The following is a 20511-nucleotide window of genomic DNA, read 5'->3' as shown; positions in this document are numbered from 1 at the left end:
CACACACACACACCAAGAACTTTAACTCAACACCCTGTTTGAGCCCTTTGATGTTCTGTCTTTCACCCCGTGCTCTCTACACATCTCTCTACAAAGCAGCAAACCAGTAACAACTTACTTGAGCCAGGGGAAAGCTATGGCTACAAATATATCTCAAAAGGTTGTATTTGTTTTTATCCCCTGCCAGACCAGAACGGCCAGGGTCGGTATTATCTTTTCGCCCCTATCCGTCTGTGAACAGCTAATTTCATTTAGTGCTACTTTGTCCAAATCAAATACTTTTGACGTATTATAATTACAGTAGAGCTAGACAGCCACATGAGTTAGGGTTAATATGATTGATTTATACCTTGGTTACACACCGTGTCGGGCACCAAAAACAACACGCTGCAAGTTAGTAGATCAGCTATTTCCGGTGCACAATACCGGCGTGCGACTGTTACTAAATATAAATTATCTTGTGTAAACTCCTTACTGTGGCTCAATGATTTGACAACTTATGTTGGGGAACGGTCAGTGAAATGAGCCCTGATGATGCCCTGATGATGACACACAAGTAGGACCAGAACCATTTGAGCACATGCAGTGTTTTGTTTATATTCTCAATTTCTCCAATCAGTTTTGAGCTGCCACTGCCTGCCTTTTCTGAACCTCTACCTGACTCAAGAGTCAAGACTGTGACCATCTGATAGCATTTGTAATAGTGCATGATGATTATTAGTTTAGTTTATCCCTGTTAATCCGTCCATCTCCGTCCGTCCGTCTGTCTGTCTGTCTGCCCGCCCGCCCGCCCACCTGCCTGCCTGTCATGGCATCGCATCCATGCGTGTGTGCGCACACATAGACATATATAAAGGCTACATGGCTCAAGGCGGAGTCTCTGATGTAGTTCACCCGGCGAAAATCTTGCTGAGGGGCTACAGTACAGTATGTTCTATGGCAGCTCAAACAAAAATAGTCATAACTTGCTCAAATCTTGACGGATGCAGGTTGGTTTATTACAAATGTTATCAACGTTATTTCCAATTACAAATATTTCCAATCAAATTCAAACAAAATCTAAAATTTTAAATATTATATAGTATAGTTCTAAAGCTTCTCACCAAATGTTATTAATTGTGATAAATGTAATTTTACTGCTTAAAATCTTGAAATCAATATTGTCCTTCACTTTACTGTCCCCCCTGTTGCGCTGATTCAAATTCACCTGTAAATGACTATTTCTCTAGCCAAATGACTTCAGAAAGTAGCATATATTTTTGAGAGGAAAACCCTACACAAGAAGTATAATTATCACTGTTTAATTTGCCTTTTTTCAATGTTTTAGGTTGCATTACTGATGTAGTAAAGCATAAATGTCCCCCCTGTTATGCTTAAATAGAGAGGGAATCGATACATTTTCATAATTCTGAAAATATGTTTGATAAATAAATATATTAAAATCTTACTCTGTGTTCACAATGTGAACACATATTCTTCATTACACGAGGAGTAATGACCATCTTTGGAATGGAAACATTTGAATAATGCATTAAGCTGGACAAATATGTTTTTCTGACAGCTGAACCCTGTAAAAACAATATTTTGTTTTGAAAATGTTACTAGGCTGAAATGGCACCGAGTAGTAGGAATGACCTGTGTGTCATCTGTGACCATATGGAATTTCACAAGAGGAGGTTGAGATGAGAACCTTTTAAGATAATCCTAAACATGGCCTGGGCCACGGCTCAGTGGTCCAGGCACCTTGGCTGGCAATCCAGTCTGGCAGTGTGCCGCGGGCTCGACTCCCGATCCCGACGGCCTTTACTGCATGTCTTCCCCCCCATTTCCTGTCAGCCTACTGTCTGTCCCTCCATAAAAAAATAAAATAAAGGCGAAAGCCACAAAAAAAACATTTAAAGATAATCCTAAATATGACTCCAGCCATGGTTAAGTAGACTAGCCACAACACCACATCTCCACACATGCTATCTGAGCTGTAAGTCAATGTCTTACACTGTTTATTATTGCAATCATGCTGCAACTTGAGACCAAGAAACCGATAATCCTGGCGCCAAAGACAGATCTACTTATTTTTTTCCTCTGGCATTAATTTCAATGCTGTTAAATTGCCAGCAGTAAAGTGATGATGTTTCAGGGTTGGCCCAACCTATTGCAACATGAGGCATTATATTTTAAATATAGGAACCAGCATGACCTGATGCAAATAGCTGCAAGTTTGGCTGTAACCTTGGCTGTCTTTAAAATAACTTTATCTGAACATGACAAACTTTGATGAACAGGCCAACTAGTAATTTCCTGCAATCATTTACCAAGTTTAGCTCAGTCAGTGCTATTTGGCATGCCATCATACAGAACATTACCAACAGTACAGAAATCTTAATAAAAACTATTCTGGGATTCCAAAAAATGTGCATTCACACAAGGGCACATCATATCAATTCTTAAAATTACAGGTGGCCAACCACAGTTGCTGTTCCACAGTTCAGAGTACAGAGAGTACCCACTTCATAATCCATTGGAGATTATTCTTGTCAACAATGCAGCACGCCTTATTATGTAGGCCAAGCTGATTCCCAGAGCATATGCTTGAGTTCATAAAGAATCCAACACCAACAAACCACATCTCTCTCTTATTCTCTGATTAAATGGTGAGTCAAATGACTAAAGGGTCTAATATTTTGAGCATTCAACACACACACACACACACACACACACACACACACACACACACACACACACACACACACACACACACACACACACACACACACACACACACACACACACACACACACACACACACACACACACACACACACACACACACACACACACACAACGGTCTCGGTCTGTCTGTGTCCCTTTTGTGCCCATATATGGACATCGTTAATGTCATCAGTATATTCCCATATGGGCATACTGGTTGGATTGGTGGTTCTGGACAACCGGATCTCCATATTATATGCCTACATAAGGCCGTATCACTCAGATCGGCGGTTCTGGCCAACCGCCGGAGCCTATCCAACGGACTCAACGGCTGGATTCTCAACTCCGTCGGGTGGTCGGCGACGGAGGCGCAATAATGGCACATGTGTCGATTCGAAGTCAGTCTGTCGGACAGATGGACGTACGGCCTATGTAGATTCCATACATTTATTGTAACATAGTATAACTTTATATAGATAGAATGTAGAAAGCATGTTCAATGTGAACATAATAATGGGAACTGCTGTGGCATGCAGTGGGGGGATTCTGCCAGTCGATTACTTGTGGATGCTGTGTGACATTTTGTTGAATGCAACAAACCTTCTCTTTCTGACATCTTAGATAGCAACAACAACCATTCTCTTTCTGACATCTTAGATAGCAACAACAACCATTCTCTTTCTGACAAACTCAAAAGGTTTTCAGTTAGATCTGACTGATATTGGTATTTGGTAGAGCAGATAAAAGCTGGGGAGAAAAATGATCTTGCAAATAAATAGAATACAGTAAAAAGAACAGTATTCAGCTTAATGGGTGATGATGACAACCCATTCTAGTACAACAGAAATAAAGACGCTGTGAAATGGTGTGCCTGAAAGATGGCAACATGGGCTCGAGATGACGCAACATCTCTTTGTAATGGAATTACGACGACAATCGTTAGCATCTCTCCGTGAAATCAAATTATCACCTTTCCAATCTTGGCCCAAGGCCAGGAAAAGAAATTGAATATCTCGTTAAAGAGAGCTCTAACTGCAAACATAGATTGACAAGAAAGACTTTCATGTCTGACAGCAAAGCATTATGATCCAATGGTTTTAGCACAATTTCACAGCGCCAAAGAAGCTTAAAGGCTCATATGAAAATTGTGTTGAATAAACAATTTAGACTTCAAGCTAAACAGTATTGAACCAAAGCAATAAATGCAGTTTTCAATATGAGATAGGCTTTAACTTGAATGGCTCTTAATCTGTATATGCATGCATTAACCCAAATCAAGAATGCTCCAGGCTTAAACTCTGGAAGGAAGAGGGGTAAATGGATCGTGGAGCATACAGTAACACAGCCAAAACATCTTAACATAAGACAATGGCAATAGTACAGCGGCTTATACCCCAATACAAGAGGTATTGTGCACTTTTTCAAAAAAGCATGAAACTTCTACCATAGTTAGATGATATCATGAGGTGTATTTTCAGATGTGGAGTCAAGTCAGATTTGACCCCTGAGGCCCGGTAGAGCATAATATGTGACCAATACCCATAACATCCTATATAAGGCAAAAAAGTCCAAATTTCATCATTCTTTAAGTAGCATGTGACATATGAAACTAGGGTGTTTGCATGATTCTGAATCCATTCCAAGCATTAGTTTTGCAAAAAAACACTCATTGGGCTTAAAACGGCCATGCCCACTTGCCCAAATGTGCTGGCATCATCAATTTGTGATGACGGCATTGGCCGTTTTTAGCCCAATGAGTGTTTTTTTGCAAAACTAATGCTTGGAATGGATTCAGCATCATGAAATCACCCTAGTTTCATATGTCACATTCTACTTAAAGAATGATGAAATTTGGACTTTTTTGCCTTATATAGGATGTTATGGGTATTGGTCACATATTATGCTCTACCGGGCCTCAGGGGTCAAATCTGACTTGACTCCACATCTGAAAATACACCTCATGGTATCATCTAACTATGGTAAAAGTTTCATGCTTTTTTGAAAAAGTGCACAATTTTTTGGTAATCCGCTGTACTACAAGGCTGATCATGGCCTGAATGGCATGGCCTGGATAAACAGCTACAAGGGTTCTACTGGCCAACACCATCACGTTTTTCACTAACTGCAACCACAAAGATGTACAATTTCCCCCATTAACACAATCGGTGCCGGGATTCCTTCAAAATAGGAGCTCTGGGGTGCCGGAAAGACATGGCCGCTTTTACTCTGAAACCCACGACCCGGAAACAATCCGCTAAAAAAAGTTTGCTTTACATTGCTAGCTTACATTGCTATCGTTTTAATTTATACGATATATGATCCAAAAAGCGTTATATTTTGCGGGAGAGACGGACGAGGAGCAGAAATGAAGCACTAGTATATCGATCAGTTCAAAACCATGGAGAGCGCCCTGGATTAGGAGAGACGAGTCATTCTTTCTGCCGCGCTAACAGCTAAATCAACGGTAAGCTAACATGAGCCCAGAGCGTAGCATACGGTAGCCGAAAGGCGAACTGACAAATAAAAAAAAGGAAAAGATTCAGAATATTCCTCTCTCGCCCGGTATCATTGAGGATGCGCTAGGACGTGTACACATGTCGGATGTACCCCTCGGTTCGATTCCCTATGACGTTTCCACACGTCCTACAGACGGAATGTGTTAAGCAGTGGCACCCACTGAGAGAGTGGGAACTTGGAGCACAGCAAAATCCAGAGTGATAATTTAACTTTCTTTTTGATTGATTGAAATGTTTATTAACACCTTAGTAGCCCGAAACGATTTAATCCATTTCATCCATGTGCCCATAATTTATAGCGCACGGACCACTTTTACCGGCGCACCGGAAGTTGGTGTGCATGTCTGTGTAGCAGTTTAATTTGGTTCCATTTGTACATTTCTTAAATTAACACTGAGCATGTTAAAGTGTAGATTGGCATCCCAGAGATCCTAATGCATATTAAACTGTGTGGTACTCAATCACTCAACCTAGGTGACTAATGAAAGCATAACTGAAGTTTACACTTAGAAGTGTAAACTTCTGAAAGCACTTCAGTCTCCTTGAGTCCTTTGTAAAGTAACAAAAGCATGGAGCAATAATGGGCACATTTAACAGCCTAGCTAGGAAGAAGGACAAATACTAAATCATGTCAGTAAGAAGTTGTTGAACTAGCCTACTTGAATAGAGGAAAGTAAAGAAGGAGTGAAAACTCATATAGCAGCTTCAATGTTATGACGTACAGTACTAATTACAATTTTGTCTGCTAGTTTTCTGTCCTCCTGATTAAACTGAATTTGTATCCCGGCCTGAAACGGTGTGAATATAGATCTATTTAACACTTATTTAGAAAATAATTAAATAAAAATCACTTACACCACCTTTAATTTAAGGTGATACAATGCCCAGTGTTGGCTACCCTCCCACCTCAGAGTTTTCCCACAATGCAATTGTAGTTTGTCAGTTACCACCAAGAGAGCTAGAAAGACAGGGTGCTTGTTAACAGCCAGACAATGCCACTTTGTGGACACACTTTTTCAGTTCAGCAAATTGCAGATGTTGGCCACATTGCGTTACTGTGTTAACGAGATGTATGGTATTTATTTTATCATATCACTCACTCCATATCGCACAGCCCCCCCGGCGCATCAAAGAGGCATTTGTACGTGTGGGGCGTCGGTGGCTCAGGGGTAGAGTGGCTGGATGGTAACCTGTTCGAACCCGGGCTCCCCCAGAGTTAGTGTTGATTTTGAAGTGTCCTTGTATCTGAACCCCTAATTGCTCCTGATGTGCTGGTTGGTACCTTGCATGGTTTCCTCCGGCATCGGTGTATGAATGTGTGCATGAATGGGTGAATTGATGCACAATCTTAATCTATGTAAAGCAGTCCAGCTATAAAGGCGCTATATAAATGCACCTTATACACTCCAGGCCATTTAGTTCAAAGTGATGTTCATGCCATGTCAGCAGATTAACACCCCAGTGACCCCACTTATGATACAGTACATAAGGCCTCGAGTGGCCTGTGGCCTCAAGCCCCGTTCTATTTGCTCTTCTCTTGCCATCACAGATCTACCTTTCCGCGTATCGCGTAATCTGTTTTGGCAAGAGTGAATCTTGGATCACCGATACCGAAAGCTGTCCAGCTAGCAAAGTTAACTACCAGTAACCAGTCCAGTACTCTCTCTCTCTCTCTCTGGACCAAGCAAGACGGTGAAAATTGAACACTAATCCTGCTTCCATGGCCAAGAGCAGAGCCGGGAAGGGCAAGAATTATACTGTCTCACCTGTGGGAACAGGTTGTCGGACTATTGACTTCCACACCCGCTTTAATACTTGCTTGGGACCACAGCCGGCTGCCAGGGCCCTAAAAAAACAAGGTCCTGTGACTACTTCACCCACATCCCGGCCGGGCATCTTACACACAGGCTAAAGCGTGCAAAACAGTCTAGTGCTTCCCATGTTCCCCGAGTCGAGCTGCGTTCAGATTGGGTCATGTCATCGCAACCTGCTGTCACTTTGCTAAGTCTCACCTGACAATTTTTGATTTGGGAGTCAAATACATTATTTTTATTTAGCCTATTAGTGCTAAATCACAAGAGGTTGACTCATGACACTTTACATATAGAGCTGGTCAAGAGTCAAGAAAGACTGTACAATTCCCCCATGAGAAAGCGCTTGGTGACAGTGGCAAGGAAAAACAGTGACTGATTTTGGAAAGTAGCCACATCTGGTTTCTGGACACAGCATTAAGAACTGGGGATCCAGCCTCATTAGAGCTGAATAGAGAATGTAATGGTCTTTGATTAGGCCTTTGTGTACTCTGCTGTACCAAAATCAGAGCAGGTTTTTGCTTCTTCTAAGTACTTTTATTCTCATGCTAGAGAATAAAAACAAAAACTTATGGGATGTACAAAGGAAGGACATTTGGGACTGAAATGGGACCCATATACTACCATTCTACCACCCACCGCAACCTGGGAATGAGAACTGTATAAACTAAAGGGACAGATAGCCTAAAGGATACAGTGCTACAGCGTATAATGTTGTCTAATAGGTTTTTCATCTATGTTCAAAATTGAACAGTAAGAGCATAAAAAGGAAGGGTAAGGCAGTGATGTAAATAGGTTTTCAATGTAATGAGTCCCGGGATGCAGGGATGGTATTTTATGAATCCCACTTCAACGACGTTAGGAGTCATATTTTGCCATTTTTACAAATTGCAGCATTTAACTCCCATTTCATTTTATATTGTTATAATGTGGTTATATTCATGTAGAAAACAGAAGAAGAAATTATTATTATTATTATAACTAAAGCTAGCAAAATAAACTATAGAATAAAAAAACAGTAGGCTACAGTAGTACAGTAGTGCATCCCGTGGATGCAGAGGTTGTTGTTTTATTGCGTCCCTTAACTATAAACTGCATTTTGGGATGCAAAATGCACCCTATTTTAATCTCTGGTAAGGCAGTTAAAGGTTTCAGGGAGTGTTAAACTTTGAAATTTGGCAGTCTCCTATCATGTTTGAGCCATGTTTGTGTTAAATGATTCAGTGAGAAATAAACATTGAACAATAGTGAGTCATGTATTCTGATCTTGTGTTTTCTCTCTTTTTAGGATACTAAAGTCCGATACAATACAATGTTGGACCAAACTGATTATGAAAATGCACAATTTATGCATTCTATTTCCATTATCATAACTTCAATACCAGTGGTGGAAAAAGTACTGAATTGTTTACTTAAGTAAAAGTATCAATACTGCAATGTAGAACTACTCCGTTACAAGTAAAAGTCCGGAATTCAAAATGTACTTGAGTAAAAGTACAAATGTATTGGTATCAAAATGTACTTAAGTACTAAAAGTAGTCCTCATTATGCAGAATGTCCCATTCTCACTAGTTCTAAAATATATACAAATCCATTTCACTCGGAAACCGAGACCCAAGGACTGTCTAAAGAGGACGAGACGCGAAGACCGTACGGGCGACGCCATGTTGCTTATGGTGCTCCATGGAAGGAAAGAAACATGCGCAGTTGAGACCAAGGAAGCTGAACACGGAAGTGTTGGCTGCATATAGCCCATTGCGCATGTTTCTTTCCTTCCATGGAGCACCATAAGCAACATGGCGTCACCCGTACGGTCTTCGCGTCTCGTCCTCTTTAGACAGTCCTTGCCGAGACCCAGGAAGTGGATTATCGCTATGTAACGGGTGCCGCGATTGTTATTTAATTCACCCAAAACATGCATTTTGTAACTGGGGATCATATCGTTTAGAGAAATGAGGCGCAAATCAAGCTTGTTTTGAGACAAAAAGAAGAATCTGAGATATTACGACCCTAAAAGCTGCGTCCCCATATATAGCATAAGCCAGCTGAAGTTTCATTTATTTTATTTTTTCTCATCGTACCGCAACCGGCGTGTTATGAGCGCATAACACAGTTGTGAACCATAATCAATTGATATTAAAAGAGGGGTCAAAAGGCGAACTAGGCGAATAGGTGTTTGGACTGGGAGGGGTCAAAAGGCTGAGTGAGTAAATGCACACACACACACGCACGCACGCACACACACACACACACACACACACACACACACACACACACACACACACACACACACACACACACACACACACACACACACACACACACACACACACACACACACACACACACACACACACACACACACACACACACACACACACACACGATGATTGTGGCAGCGGTGGCCGAACGGATTGCGGAGCGGTCTTGATACCGGAAGGTCGCCAGTTCGAATCAGCGGTCCGACACGTTAAAATTACCACCGCTGAAGTGCCCTTGAACAAGGCATTGAACCACTACGATGAAATGTTCTATGAGCAGGGCCTGGCTGGAAACAAGTTCTTGAGCTTAGCCCAGATACCCTGGGTAAATATAGTAATCATTTCATTTCATTTCATTTGGGGTGTTACAGTACAGTACAGTACAGTACAGGGACCCCCTGGGGATCCCCCACATGGTAAAACTGTCATTTCTCAATGATTCTATGTGGGTCTGGAACTTCCGTGAACCCCCTGGGGACTCCCACACAGAGTTGCATCACTCACTTCTCTTCACTTCACTTTTTGATGAGCCACTTTTTACCTTTATCACAGCCAGAAATGTACAATGTTCATTACAATAATGAAACAATACACACACAGGCATACTTCAAGTTCCTATGCATATCTTGTGCACAAACATTTTCCTAGATAATGCAAGTCACAAATTATTGATCACAGGGAAAAGTATTCCTTTGGCACAAATTACCCCCAGTCGGTGAGATGAGCTGTTCCCAATCGCATTCATCTTCATAAATGAATGAGGAACACAGCATTTCTCTCTCTTCATAAACTATATTGATAAGGAGATATGGTCTGTACAATCGTTTTTGTTTTTTAAAGAAATGTATAGGGCCTACTCCTACTTTATTGTTTTTCACCGATTCAAAATGGGCTCAATTTACCCAGTTGCTCATCTTACCCCATAGCCACAATCTGCATCAAATGTTACACAGCACCAGACAACAAATATCACATCTGATCTAATGTATAGCAACAGCCCTGTCGTTACCTAATACCTATACGGGCACTGCGTGTAGGGCAACACGTTGCTGAGGGCAACACAATGAGCGAGGCAGCAAGCCTGTTGATAGGGGCGGCAGTGGCTCAGGGGTAGAGTGGCTGGATGGTAACTGCCAGTTCGAACCCGGTCTCTCCCAGAGTTAGCGTCGAAGTGTCCTTGAGCAAGACACTGAACCCCTAATTGCTTCTGATGTGCTGGTTGGTGCCTTGCATGGTTTCCGCCGCCATCGGTGTATGAATGTGTGTGTGAATGGTTGAATGAGACACTAGAAACTCTGCTGGAGAAACATGTTGTTTGCATGCATGCATCGCTTGCATGCTGTGTGCTACTATGCCAAGTGACGTGACAAGTGTTGAAGTCTGTCACTCACTTTGTGTGATTTATGGCGTTATCTTTCTGTTAAAATCCAAATAACGTAAGAACTCTGGACATAAGGGCATTGTTTATTAATTGTGCACACGTGTAGCCTATTGTATGTCAGACTGTATGTCTGTCACCCCACAGTCACAGACCCAATTTAGTTATCCTCACACAGTGATTATAACGAGTTTAACTTGCACATATATTGTGGTTTAATATTGTGGTGGTTTCTAAGTATGTATAGCCCAGGGAGGTAGACATTGGTGATCTTGCATTATAGAAGGGTCGGTGTCAGGGAAAAAAGGGTCCAAATTTTGCAGGTGTGCTAAGCACGCCGGGGGGGGGGGGGGGGGGGGTCGTGGGGCAACCGGAAGATAGTTGTGAGTAAGGCAACATATCAGCTACAGCCCTGAATAGCAAACACTACCTGGTGTGATACCACCTGACAATCTAGGCTACTCAGACACAATAAAATCACACCCATGATTACATTACCTACATTACATGAATTTTAAGATCCATCTATAGGCCTAATTTGTACTGCATACTACTGTATTATTTTTTTCACCATGAGCCACATGGGGTTACAGTTTAAGTGGCAAAAATATAATGACTTCCTGTAACTAATACCATATGTGAACTCTCAGTCTCTCACACACTAATAAAGCCTTCGTTCTGTGTTCAGTAAGTGTGGGTGCCACACAGAGGCTAAATGGGAAGTGGGGAACACGGACAGGATAAATGGGACCAATCCCTCTCTCCTCCATTAGCTCCTCTTTCTCCTGTGGGAGTTGTTGTCAGCCGGTCCAACTCCATTTCTACATGCTCATGTTTACGTTTCCACCTGCAACGCTGCTCAGCGACTCGGTGTCTGTCTGTCTAGTGCTCTCTTTCAAGTCCAAAACCGTTACCACTTTAGCCCCGCATCGTTACACAACAATTAAAACGCTGCAGTTTCTTGTTAACAGCTGTCAAAGATTAGAGGGTCGCTTTCCGAATGAAGTGTGTTCGTTCAGCCTAATCCTTTGAAATCCCCCACAAAGACGTGCACTTGACTATGAAATAGACGGCACAGGCAGACATGTGTTTTAACAACACCATCACTTCTCCAGCCAGGCAGTTGCGAAAGCCAATGTCAAACTTTAGTAAAACAAAGTGCAGAATGCGCAAGAAAAGGTGTTGACTCACCGTAGAAAGACTGTCTCGCCTTGTCGGACGGTGATATTGTCCATCACTTTGTTGTCAGACTGAGAATCCCCCTGGCTGCGGACAGGCAACCCTGTTGGTAAAACAAGAAGCACAATTCTCAAAGACAGAAACGCCGTGCACTTCCAGAAGACGGCAAAGTGTCCGCGGACCCCCATCTTCGTCCCCGTAATATCCCAATGTTCTGTCGAACGTCACAATCGGTTTTCAAAACGCATTTAATGCAACGCGAGTCGCTGTCTGTGGAGAGCGGGTGGGTTGTTTATTCCAGTTCATTAGTGTTAATCCAAATCTTCTTGTCTGGTGCGACGGTATATGCGAGGACGCGCGAGCTATATAGCTACAGTATTGCGCACTGTAAAACATAAAATAAAAAAATAACTCGACCGGCGCCTATTCGTACATTCCTTGCTGGGCTGCCGTTTATGCTTCGGTTGACACGCTCTAGTCTACAGCATCCTGTATTGCTGACAGTGTAGGCTATGCAACTTCACCCATCAACAACAGCAGCAGCCTAATTAAGTTCTTGACATCATATACTGTATGCGTGACGTACTGTCCAAAGACCAAAGTGTATTCAACCATCGTGATGTTTCTGCGCACCATGCAAAATACTAAAATAAGGGGGTTAAATCAATTTAAATGGCATGCTAACCATACTTGGTTTAGAATTTGCATGGGTTGTTTGAGATTATGTAGACTTGATTGTGGTCAGAGGACTTGCAGTTGGGCTGCATTGATGGTTGTGGCACAGCATGGGGGACAACATGAATGAAGCCGCAGCCTTAGGCGATATAGGTTGTGATGTGAAATAATGCTCTCTGATAAACAGAAAGTTACGGTCCAATGCAGTGGCAGTGGCAATAGTGTCTTGAATGACAGTATGACAGTTATTTTAATTTGGGAGCTAAAATGCCATATGAGCCAGCCAAAATTGCAGCACTTGTGAATGCTATTATAGATTTGAGATTATCTGCCTAATTACAGTATGGATTATCTCAGTTTTGCAATACACAGTAAAATCCTGAGTGTTCATTTAACTCTGAGAGTGAAATGTAACCTAATTGACCCAGTTATGGTAAATGTACACAAGAGTTACACATCATGGATAGATATATTCAGGATTGTAACGATTGTTGCCTACTAAGTAGACAACAACCAGCCAACCAATTGCTATGTGTGTCATAAGGATGTGAATGAGTCATAACATGTACTGAATATATATAGAGCTCTCTCTGTCTCTGCAAGGGCTCTTTATTGTGCACCCTCCACTTGGCACAGTATCTGCTGCCCTCAAACAGGTGATTGCTCACAAACTCACAGTGGCTAAGAGAAAAATAACTTGCAGTTTCTTCCCAAAATAACAATGTGTCAAGACAGTCCTACCAATTTCCCAATGCAGTAGCCTACAAGACAGCTTGTATAAATTGAGCAACTTAAAAGCATATTTCACGATTTGCAATATGTATGTGTTTAAAATGTTTAGCTAAATAATGACTTTGTAGCCTAGCCAGTAGATTAAAGACAAAAACATGTGATAAAAATGCAAATATCACCCTGAAACAAAGATGGGCCTATATAAAGAGTGATTGTCTCTCAATATGCCACCTTTCCATGATCTCCCATGTATATATTGATCTGCAAGAGCAGTGTTATCTTCTTCTGATCAATAAATAAACCATGCACAACATTGATCATGCATGGACGCTATACACATTTTCGATTCATTATCCATACTTGGAATGCTTGACAGATAATACATTATATTAGGTGAAATACGTAGGTTCCCGAAGCTTTACTTATAGCACCAATCACTGAAAGCTACAGAGTTACTCATTTTTGCCTAATGAGGCTCTACGTCTGTCTGACTCTGTCAGCAGCCTCACCGCAGTCTTGCTGCCTCTTACCATCCATAACATGATATAAGAAAAAGAAAACCACCCTGAAAAAGGCTTCCACAATTTACAGCCCTGCATTCACAACTGCTATTCTTACTCAATGAATAGTTGAATTCAACACTATTCACTGCATTCACTGCACACCATCATGTTTGCCTCTCAGCATTTTTCATAAAAAATAATCCTTCAATAAAGTAATTTGACACATTATTGAATGGAGTAATACACTGAATAATCTTGAATGGTATACATACGAATGAATGGCAATGAACATAATCGAGATCTATTTTTGTATTGATACTGTACGCTGCTGCTCAAGCTGCTGCAATTCTCAATTTTATGTTGTAAAAAAGGTAATGCAATATTTTGCATTGCATTACACAGACAGCATACACAATAATTTGGCAATTAATTGAAAATTAATTCCTAAGCTTTGGGACAGAACCCAAATTCAACAAGAATTGGAAAAATAATATTCTGGGTTTTAATTTATAATCTCAATTTGGGCAATAAAATGTCAGTATTTTAAGAATGACTTTCATTTATTACTGTAACACTCAGGTTACAGTAGGTGATGACATAACGTTGCATGAGTATTATACAGTATCAATTTCCTACATATCCCAATGTAGTTTATTATTAGGACAGAGGAAGTGTGCGTGCGTGCGTGCGTGCGTGCGTGCGTGCGTGCGTGCGTGGAGGGGTACCTGACAGCACCTAGGTTTCATAGCCTAGATTCTTTAGGAGAGGGAATGAGATATCAACCCACAGGAAAAACCCATCTCCAGGCAGCTTGACCTAAGGAAGCTATATAGTCCCGTCAGGCGTCTTTCTAGAGGTGCTATAGCTCATAATTGAGACTCCACCCCCACAAGCCTATAAGTGCCTTAATCTCTGCCGAAGACATTTATCAGCCAGGTAAGTCCTCCTGTGGTGACGGCTCACTGTTTCCCTCAGACACCTGGAGCTAAGAAAAACCCTGAAGGTTCTCTTTTAGTCTATCATTCACTGTCACCAATGGGAACAATAATAACTTGCTGAACTCCCTGCAGAGATTTTAACCATGGTATATAGTAGTAACAGTCTGTAGAACAGAGATAGAGATATAGTATACACACAAAGATATTTTTTTACATATTATGTTCAATGCATTTGTACTACAAAGTTAGACAATGCTCTAATTCTACTCTAGCTTTTCTTTTCCCCGTAGCTGCTGTGCCTTTGGGGACAGAATTCCCCTTGCGGGATCAATAAAGGTTTTATCTCAATCTTTTCTTTTTCTTTTTTGGCTTTCGCCTTTATTTTATATATATTTTTATAGAGGGACAGACAGTAGGCTGACAGGAAATAGGGAGAGAGATGGGGGGGGGCTTACATACAGTAAAGGCCGTCAGGATCGGGAGTTGAACCCGCGGCACACTGCCAGACTTGGACCGCATTTATTCACCCAGTGTCAATTATCTAATCCTGGGCGATACACTTCCTCTGCCAACCTGGGAAGGCAGCAGACTGACCTCATGCTTCCTTCTATGCATGAGGAGTCCAAGCTTCTTCTTTTCACCTGACAGGGGAGAGTTTCCCCGGCCAAACGTAGCGCGTGGAAGGAATACGTTATTCCGACCAGTTCCTTTCCCCTCCATCAGGCGCCCCGGCTGGCCAGGGGGAGGTAGTTTAGAGAACAGGATTACTGCATGTTTTTGTGAGGGTACCTACCCTAGGGGACACAGGGAGAACATGCGAACTCCCCGTGTCCCCTAGGGTATGGGCACTGATGACACGGAGAAGAGAACACGCCCCCAGCGCCCACAGCGGGAATTGTTATTGTACCCAGGACCTTCTAGCTGTGAGGCAACAGCACTAGCAACTGTGCCACCATGCCTTTGTCTTATCTTAACCATCATCTGCTTACATTAGAAGGCTTTTCTTAACTTGAATTGATAAAAAAATAAAAAGCAGGATTGATGCTGAGCTAAACATGGCAGGCACGACTCTCATTAGGCTTACTGTAAATTGTCAATAGTCACAGATATGCTGGACGACTTTTAATTTTGTATTTAGCATGGCCCGAATTAAACCTTTTCAAACAGGGTGTTGAGTTAAAGTTCTTGATGTGTGTGTGTGTGTGTGTGTGTGTGTGTGTGCGCGCGCGTGCGTGCGTGCGTGCGTGCGTGCGTGCGTGCGTGCGTGCGTGCACTATTGGGGGATGATGTATTTATTTATTGATTTTTCCCGACCAGCGCTGCATGCATGCTTGCCTCTTTGATGCGATTGTGAACAATAGCCAAGTAAGAATAAATACATATCCACTGGCCAATAATACGGTTCACTGCAGCTCAACAGTCAGTGTGAGGGGTGGTCAGGAGATGTTTATGCTGCAATGACCGTTCTGGCTGTAGTTTAGTCTATGTGCAGTAACTGCAGTTGCTCTCTCAGTCTCATCAAGGTGTCACACAAGCTAATACACAACAATTCATCGATCTTTGTACGCTGGCTGTAGGTGTGAGCTGCACCTGCTATGTATGTGATGACCCCCCCCCCCCCCTTTTTACATCCTGACGGCACCACTGGCCTTGAATAGTTAGTGAACCCAGCCTTGCGATAGAGATACAGACAGACCCCACTCCCAAGGGAAGACAGACTATGCACCGCCACCCACTGCACACAAAATACCAAGACATCAGAGACACATACTTCTCACAGATTACACACACCCAAAGTGAGTTTGAAAACATGACCAATGACAACATTTTTAAAAAAAACACACAATGTGCGAACACAGCACCAAGATTTGTGAACTTTTGCGATAAAAGAAGGTTAGCCAATGGAATACAGTACAACCACCCTAAGGACTGTAACGAGTAGACCTCTAGACCGTCACCTATACTGCACATGTAAATAGAGCTGCTGCCTAGCATGTCTGAAGTAAAATGAGACAGAAGTAGCATGTGCTTAAATTCATATTTAGAAAATGTTTCAGATGTCAAAAATGTCTGAGATGATAGAATGGTGATGGATGATGATGGTCATGCATACTATATGTATACTAGAGAAAAATGCTGCTATTTGTCCCAAAATGAGTGCAAAAAGATTAGCTTTATACCCTACCCTGTATATAACATGTATATAACGACGCAATGTTACATAGCTCTGTCTACACAATACTGTACCCCTCTTCCCCCAAACTGTATAACTCCCCATTTTCAAATGATTGTATTATAGTTTTACAACTTGCTTTCCTTTGACAATGTAAAGATATGTTTTCTCATGCAAATAAAGCTCCTTTGAATTTAATTGAATTTATGTGAATTTAATTGAAAATTGGTATTTGAAGAGCCAAATAGTTTCTCAGGTGGTACTCGGTGTACCCACTGATCTAAACCTATCCATTTTCTGCCTTATGTAACTAATTCCCATACAATTTCTTTATTGGCACAGATGATGGGGCAATATCAAGGGTTATGAATGTAGTCACCTTCTCATTTACTGCCATCGACAAATATGGCCTTTCTAGAAGCTCACATTGTGTCGCATTGTGAAGTGAGCTTGTAGATTGGCCATTTTCGGTGAATTTTTGCCTAATATGACATTCCCCCAGAATAGGGATGCTAGAGATCATTGTCAGAAGGCACAGGGCTACATCCCTGGCAATTTGCATTACTATAGTTATTACTGAAAGTTATTGTGTCCTGTTTCACCTGCACAATGACAGGGAGAACACTGCTACAGCATATTCAAACATGAACATTGCATTAACAGACAACAGAAGAGTTATATGAAAACTGGCTCCATCTTTTACAGAATAACTTTCACAAACTGATGTGCCTACTGTCATGGATATACAGCAGATGTGCATGAAATGAAGTAATATTTTGTGTCAAGTTATTTGGGACAGCACATTTTGGAAGATGAGTTAAATAGGCATCTCTGCAGTTCTGCACTGTGAGCCTCTGTTGATGAGCTCCAGATGGTCATTCTCCATCTTTAAGACTGTCTTTGTCCACAAGGGAACCTTGGGTAATGAGGTCTTAGTCATGACTAAGACTAATGAAATATCACCTTGCAGGTTTGAGGGAGACACAGTCAGACCTATACGCATGGCAATGGTGAGAAGTCTTGACGATACACTCACCAACATGTTGTTGATTTCAGTTTTTCTCAGTGTAAAATTATGTTTGCAGGATAATTGGTTCTCAAGGGAGCTTGGTGAAAAGATGACAACTTGAAGGTGTTTATTGTGAGGTTTCCCCATTGTATTCTAAGTGATTGTATAATCATATCGCCACACTTGGTGATGGCTGGACAAGATGTGCTAGACTTTGGGGTTTCAACTCCTGGAGAAAAACAATAATTAGGAGTCAGCCAACGGCAGTGATAAGCATGGTGGGAAAAGCATTGTGGCCAAGTGACTGTGAAGTGTGAAGACAGTGGTTGTGGCCCACACCACTGTTCCAACTGGCACACAATCAGAATGCAATGGTGTTCCTCCAACCTCCACACTACATCACCCTTCAGCTGAAACACACAGCAAAGAGTAAGTGTTTGCCAAGATCTTAATCATGGTGGGCTCAAGCAATCGATAAGAAAGTGGCCCTTAGCTTCAGGGGTGTTAGACATTCTAGAGTGGATGTGACCATTACATTCTAATAAAGAGATTGATGCCAGTGAACTTGTATTTATCACCTGTTAGCAATAGCGTCCTGACTCTGAGGCATGTTAAGTGCACTTGGCTGTGACACGTATACTCAGCTATCAGCGTTGGCCTAGTTGCTTCAAAACTCGCTTCTACAAAGAAAGAAAATACATTCCATTCAACAAAGGTTCTTACCACAGACGCAAATGCATTATCAGAAGCATTCTATTTTCTGTACCGCTTGGCTAAGAGTTGTGCAGAAAAGGGGAATAAACACAGAAGTGCTGTACTGCATATCAGTGGTTCCCAAACGGTGTGCCAAGGGACACTGGTGTGCTGTGAGACAAGTCCAGGTGTGCCTTGGGACTCTTGTGACGACCACACATTCTTTTTTAAATATATGTACTATATCAGTACTTTTTGTGCACTCATTTCCAAATATAGAGGCAAATTGTATATCATAGAAAACAAAAATCAAAATAAGCTTTTACAGAGAACAGTGATAACACATGTTAGAAGCTATTTTGCCTCTATAATATAGAGGCTAAAATAGCCTCTAACATGTGTTATAGACTCTCAACCTAAAGGTGCACCTTGAGGTTTTGACTTGCCTTTGGTGTGGCTTGGGCACAAAACGTGTATGAACCACTAGACTATCACCAGCTCAGCTGCCTTGTGCTTAGAGTGTCCGCTCTGAGACTCGGCGTTCGATCCCTGGAGGGGTCATACCAAATACTGGGATGGGATCCAATGCCTCCCTGCTTGGCACTCAGCATCAAAGGTTGGTCCTTGCAACATACTAGCGTCATGTCCAGGGGGTGTACTTGTACAGCAAGTATAATATTATACCAGTAAGACACCCTGAGGGCGAGAAGCGACCTCGCCTTAAAGGGCGAGGTTGTGTGCACGCATCCGGCTGGGTGGAGGCAGACGGCTGGCAAACTGCTGGGCGAGCGCTGCCGCTTTGGCATGGGGGGTCAGATCAACATATGGAATGAATTCTGTACTGGCCATATATGGAGTGTGTCTTGAGTGTACATGGTTTAATGAGGTCAGATCAGCATATGGAATGTCAGAACAGGTAGGACGGGTGGGGGTGGAACAATATATGGAATATCAGAACAGGTCAGCTCCATATATGGAGATCTAAGGGTATAAGGTTTGAGGTCAGATGAAGTGTTGCTGGCCGGCTCCATATATCTATAGATATATATATCTATAGGTGATGATCCAGTTTTCTCCATGTATGGTTATCCACTGTTAGATGAGGTCAATGTCGTTATCATCATATATGGAGATGGTCATATGGTGGTGTGATGTATCACGAGGCGTGACCATATGGAGACGTGATGTCACGAGGCGTGACCATATATGGAGTGGTGCTGTTGAGCATCACACTGTGCACAGGTGCATGATGGGAAGCTGAGTTATTTTTTGAGTGGTGCCCTATGTCTGTCTGTTTAGAGTACCAACAGGTGACAAAGTGGCACTGTTGAGCTTCACACTGTGCACATGGCTGCATGATGGGAAGCTGAGTTTTTAGCAGCCATTACGTGATTTCGGGTGTGACAGTACAGTACAGTGACAGTACAGTACAGTACAGTAGAGGGACCCCCTGTGGACCCTCACACGGTAACTCTGTCATTTCTTGACTGTTTCAGACGTGGGGCGGCTCGCCAGAACCAGAAAACTAATAACAGAAAACTCTTAAGGTGTGTGTTTAGAAGACACAAAGAGGTACAGCTGTGGTTATGTGTTATTCCACCATCCTCTGCCAATAAAGCATTTTTTATGTGGATATGCTTTGAGCTTAGAATATAAATATATGATCAAGCCCTAAATCAACTATATTTATGGACACTTCTGGTGTACGTTTGTTCAATTATACAACAATGTCGTTTCCTCCTGCTGCTAGACAAGCTTTATGGAGATAAACGACTACCATAATGCTAGTGGAGTCTGTGGGTTTTGACCTTGGCTACAGTTCAAATGAAGCACAACGTGCAATGTCTCACAGTCACTCATATGATGCATTTTATTGTTTTTCTTCAGCAGAACCACATTTGGAAACAGACCATAGCCTCTAAAACCTGCTGCCC

The 20511-nt window shown here is 42.0% G+C and overlaps 1 protein-coding gene across 4 annotated transcripts in view; it reads right to left on the bottom strand.

The window, feature by feature from the left end:
* ntm (neurotrimin) overlaps window positions 1-20511 on the bottom strand; it is a 555361-nt gene that overhangs the window by 147021 nt on the left and 387829 nt on the right. For 2 of the 4 annotated variants that reach the window (XM_079508855.1, XM_079508853.1), the window contains one exon: window positions 11867-11957. In XM_079508855.1, the coding sequence (XP_079364981.1) occupies window positions 11867-11910 (44 nt within the window). In that variant the 5' untranslated portion in view covers window positions 11911-11957. Of the gene's footprint in view, window positions 1-11866; window positions 12271-20511 lie in introns of those variants that run through there. The other 2 variants (XM_079508852.1, XM_079508854.1) reach the window with 1 other exon arrangement.

The sequence above is a fragment of the Electrona antarctica genome, assembly GCF_951216825.1.
Source record: "Electrona antarctica genome assembly, chromosome: 8".
Classification (NCBI taxonomy): Eukaryota; Metazoa; Chordata; class Actinopteri; order Myctophiformes; family Myctophidae; genus Electrona; species Electrona antarctica.
This window is presented reverse-complemented; position numbering and strand designations above follow the sequence as displayed.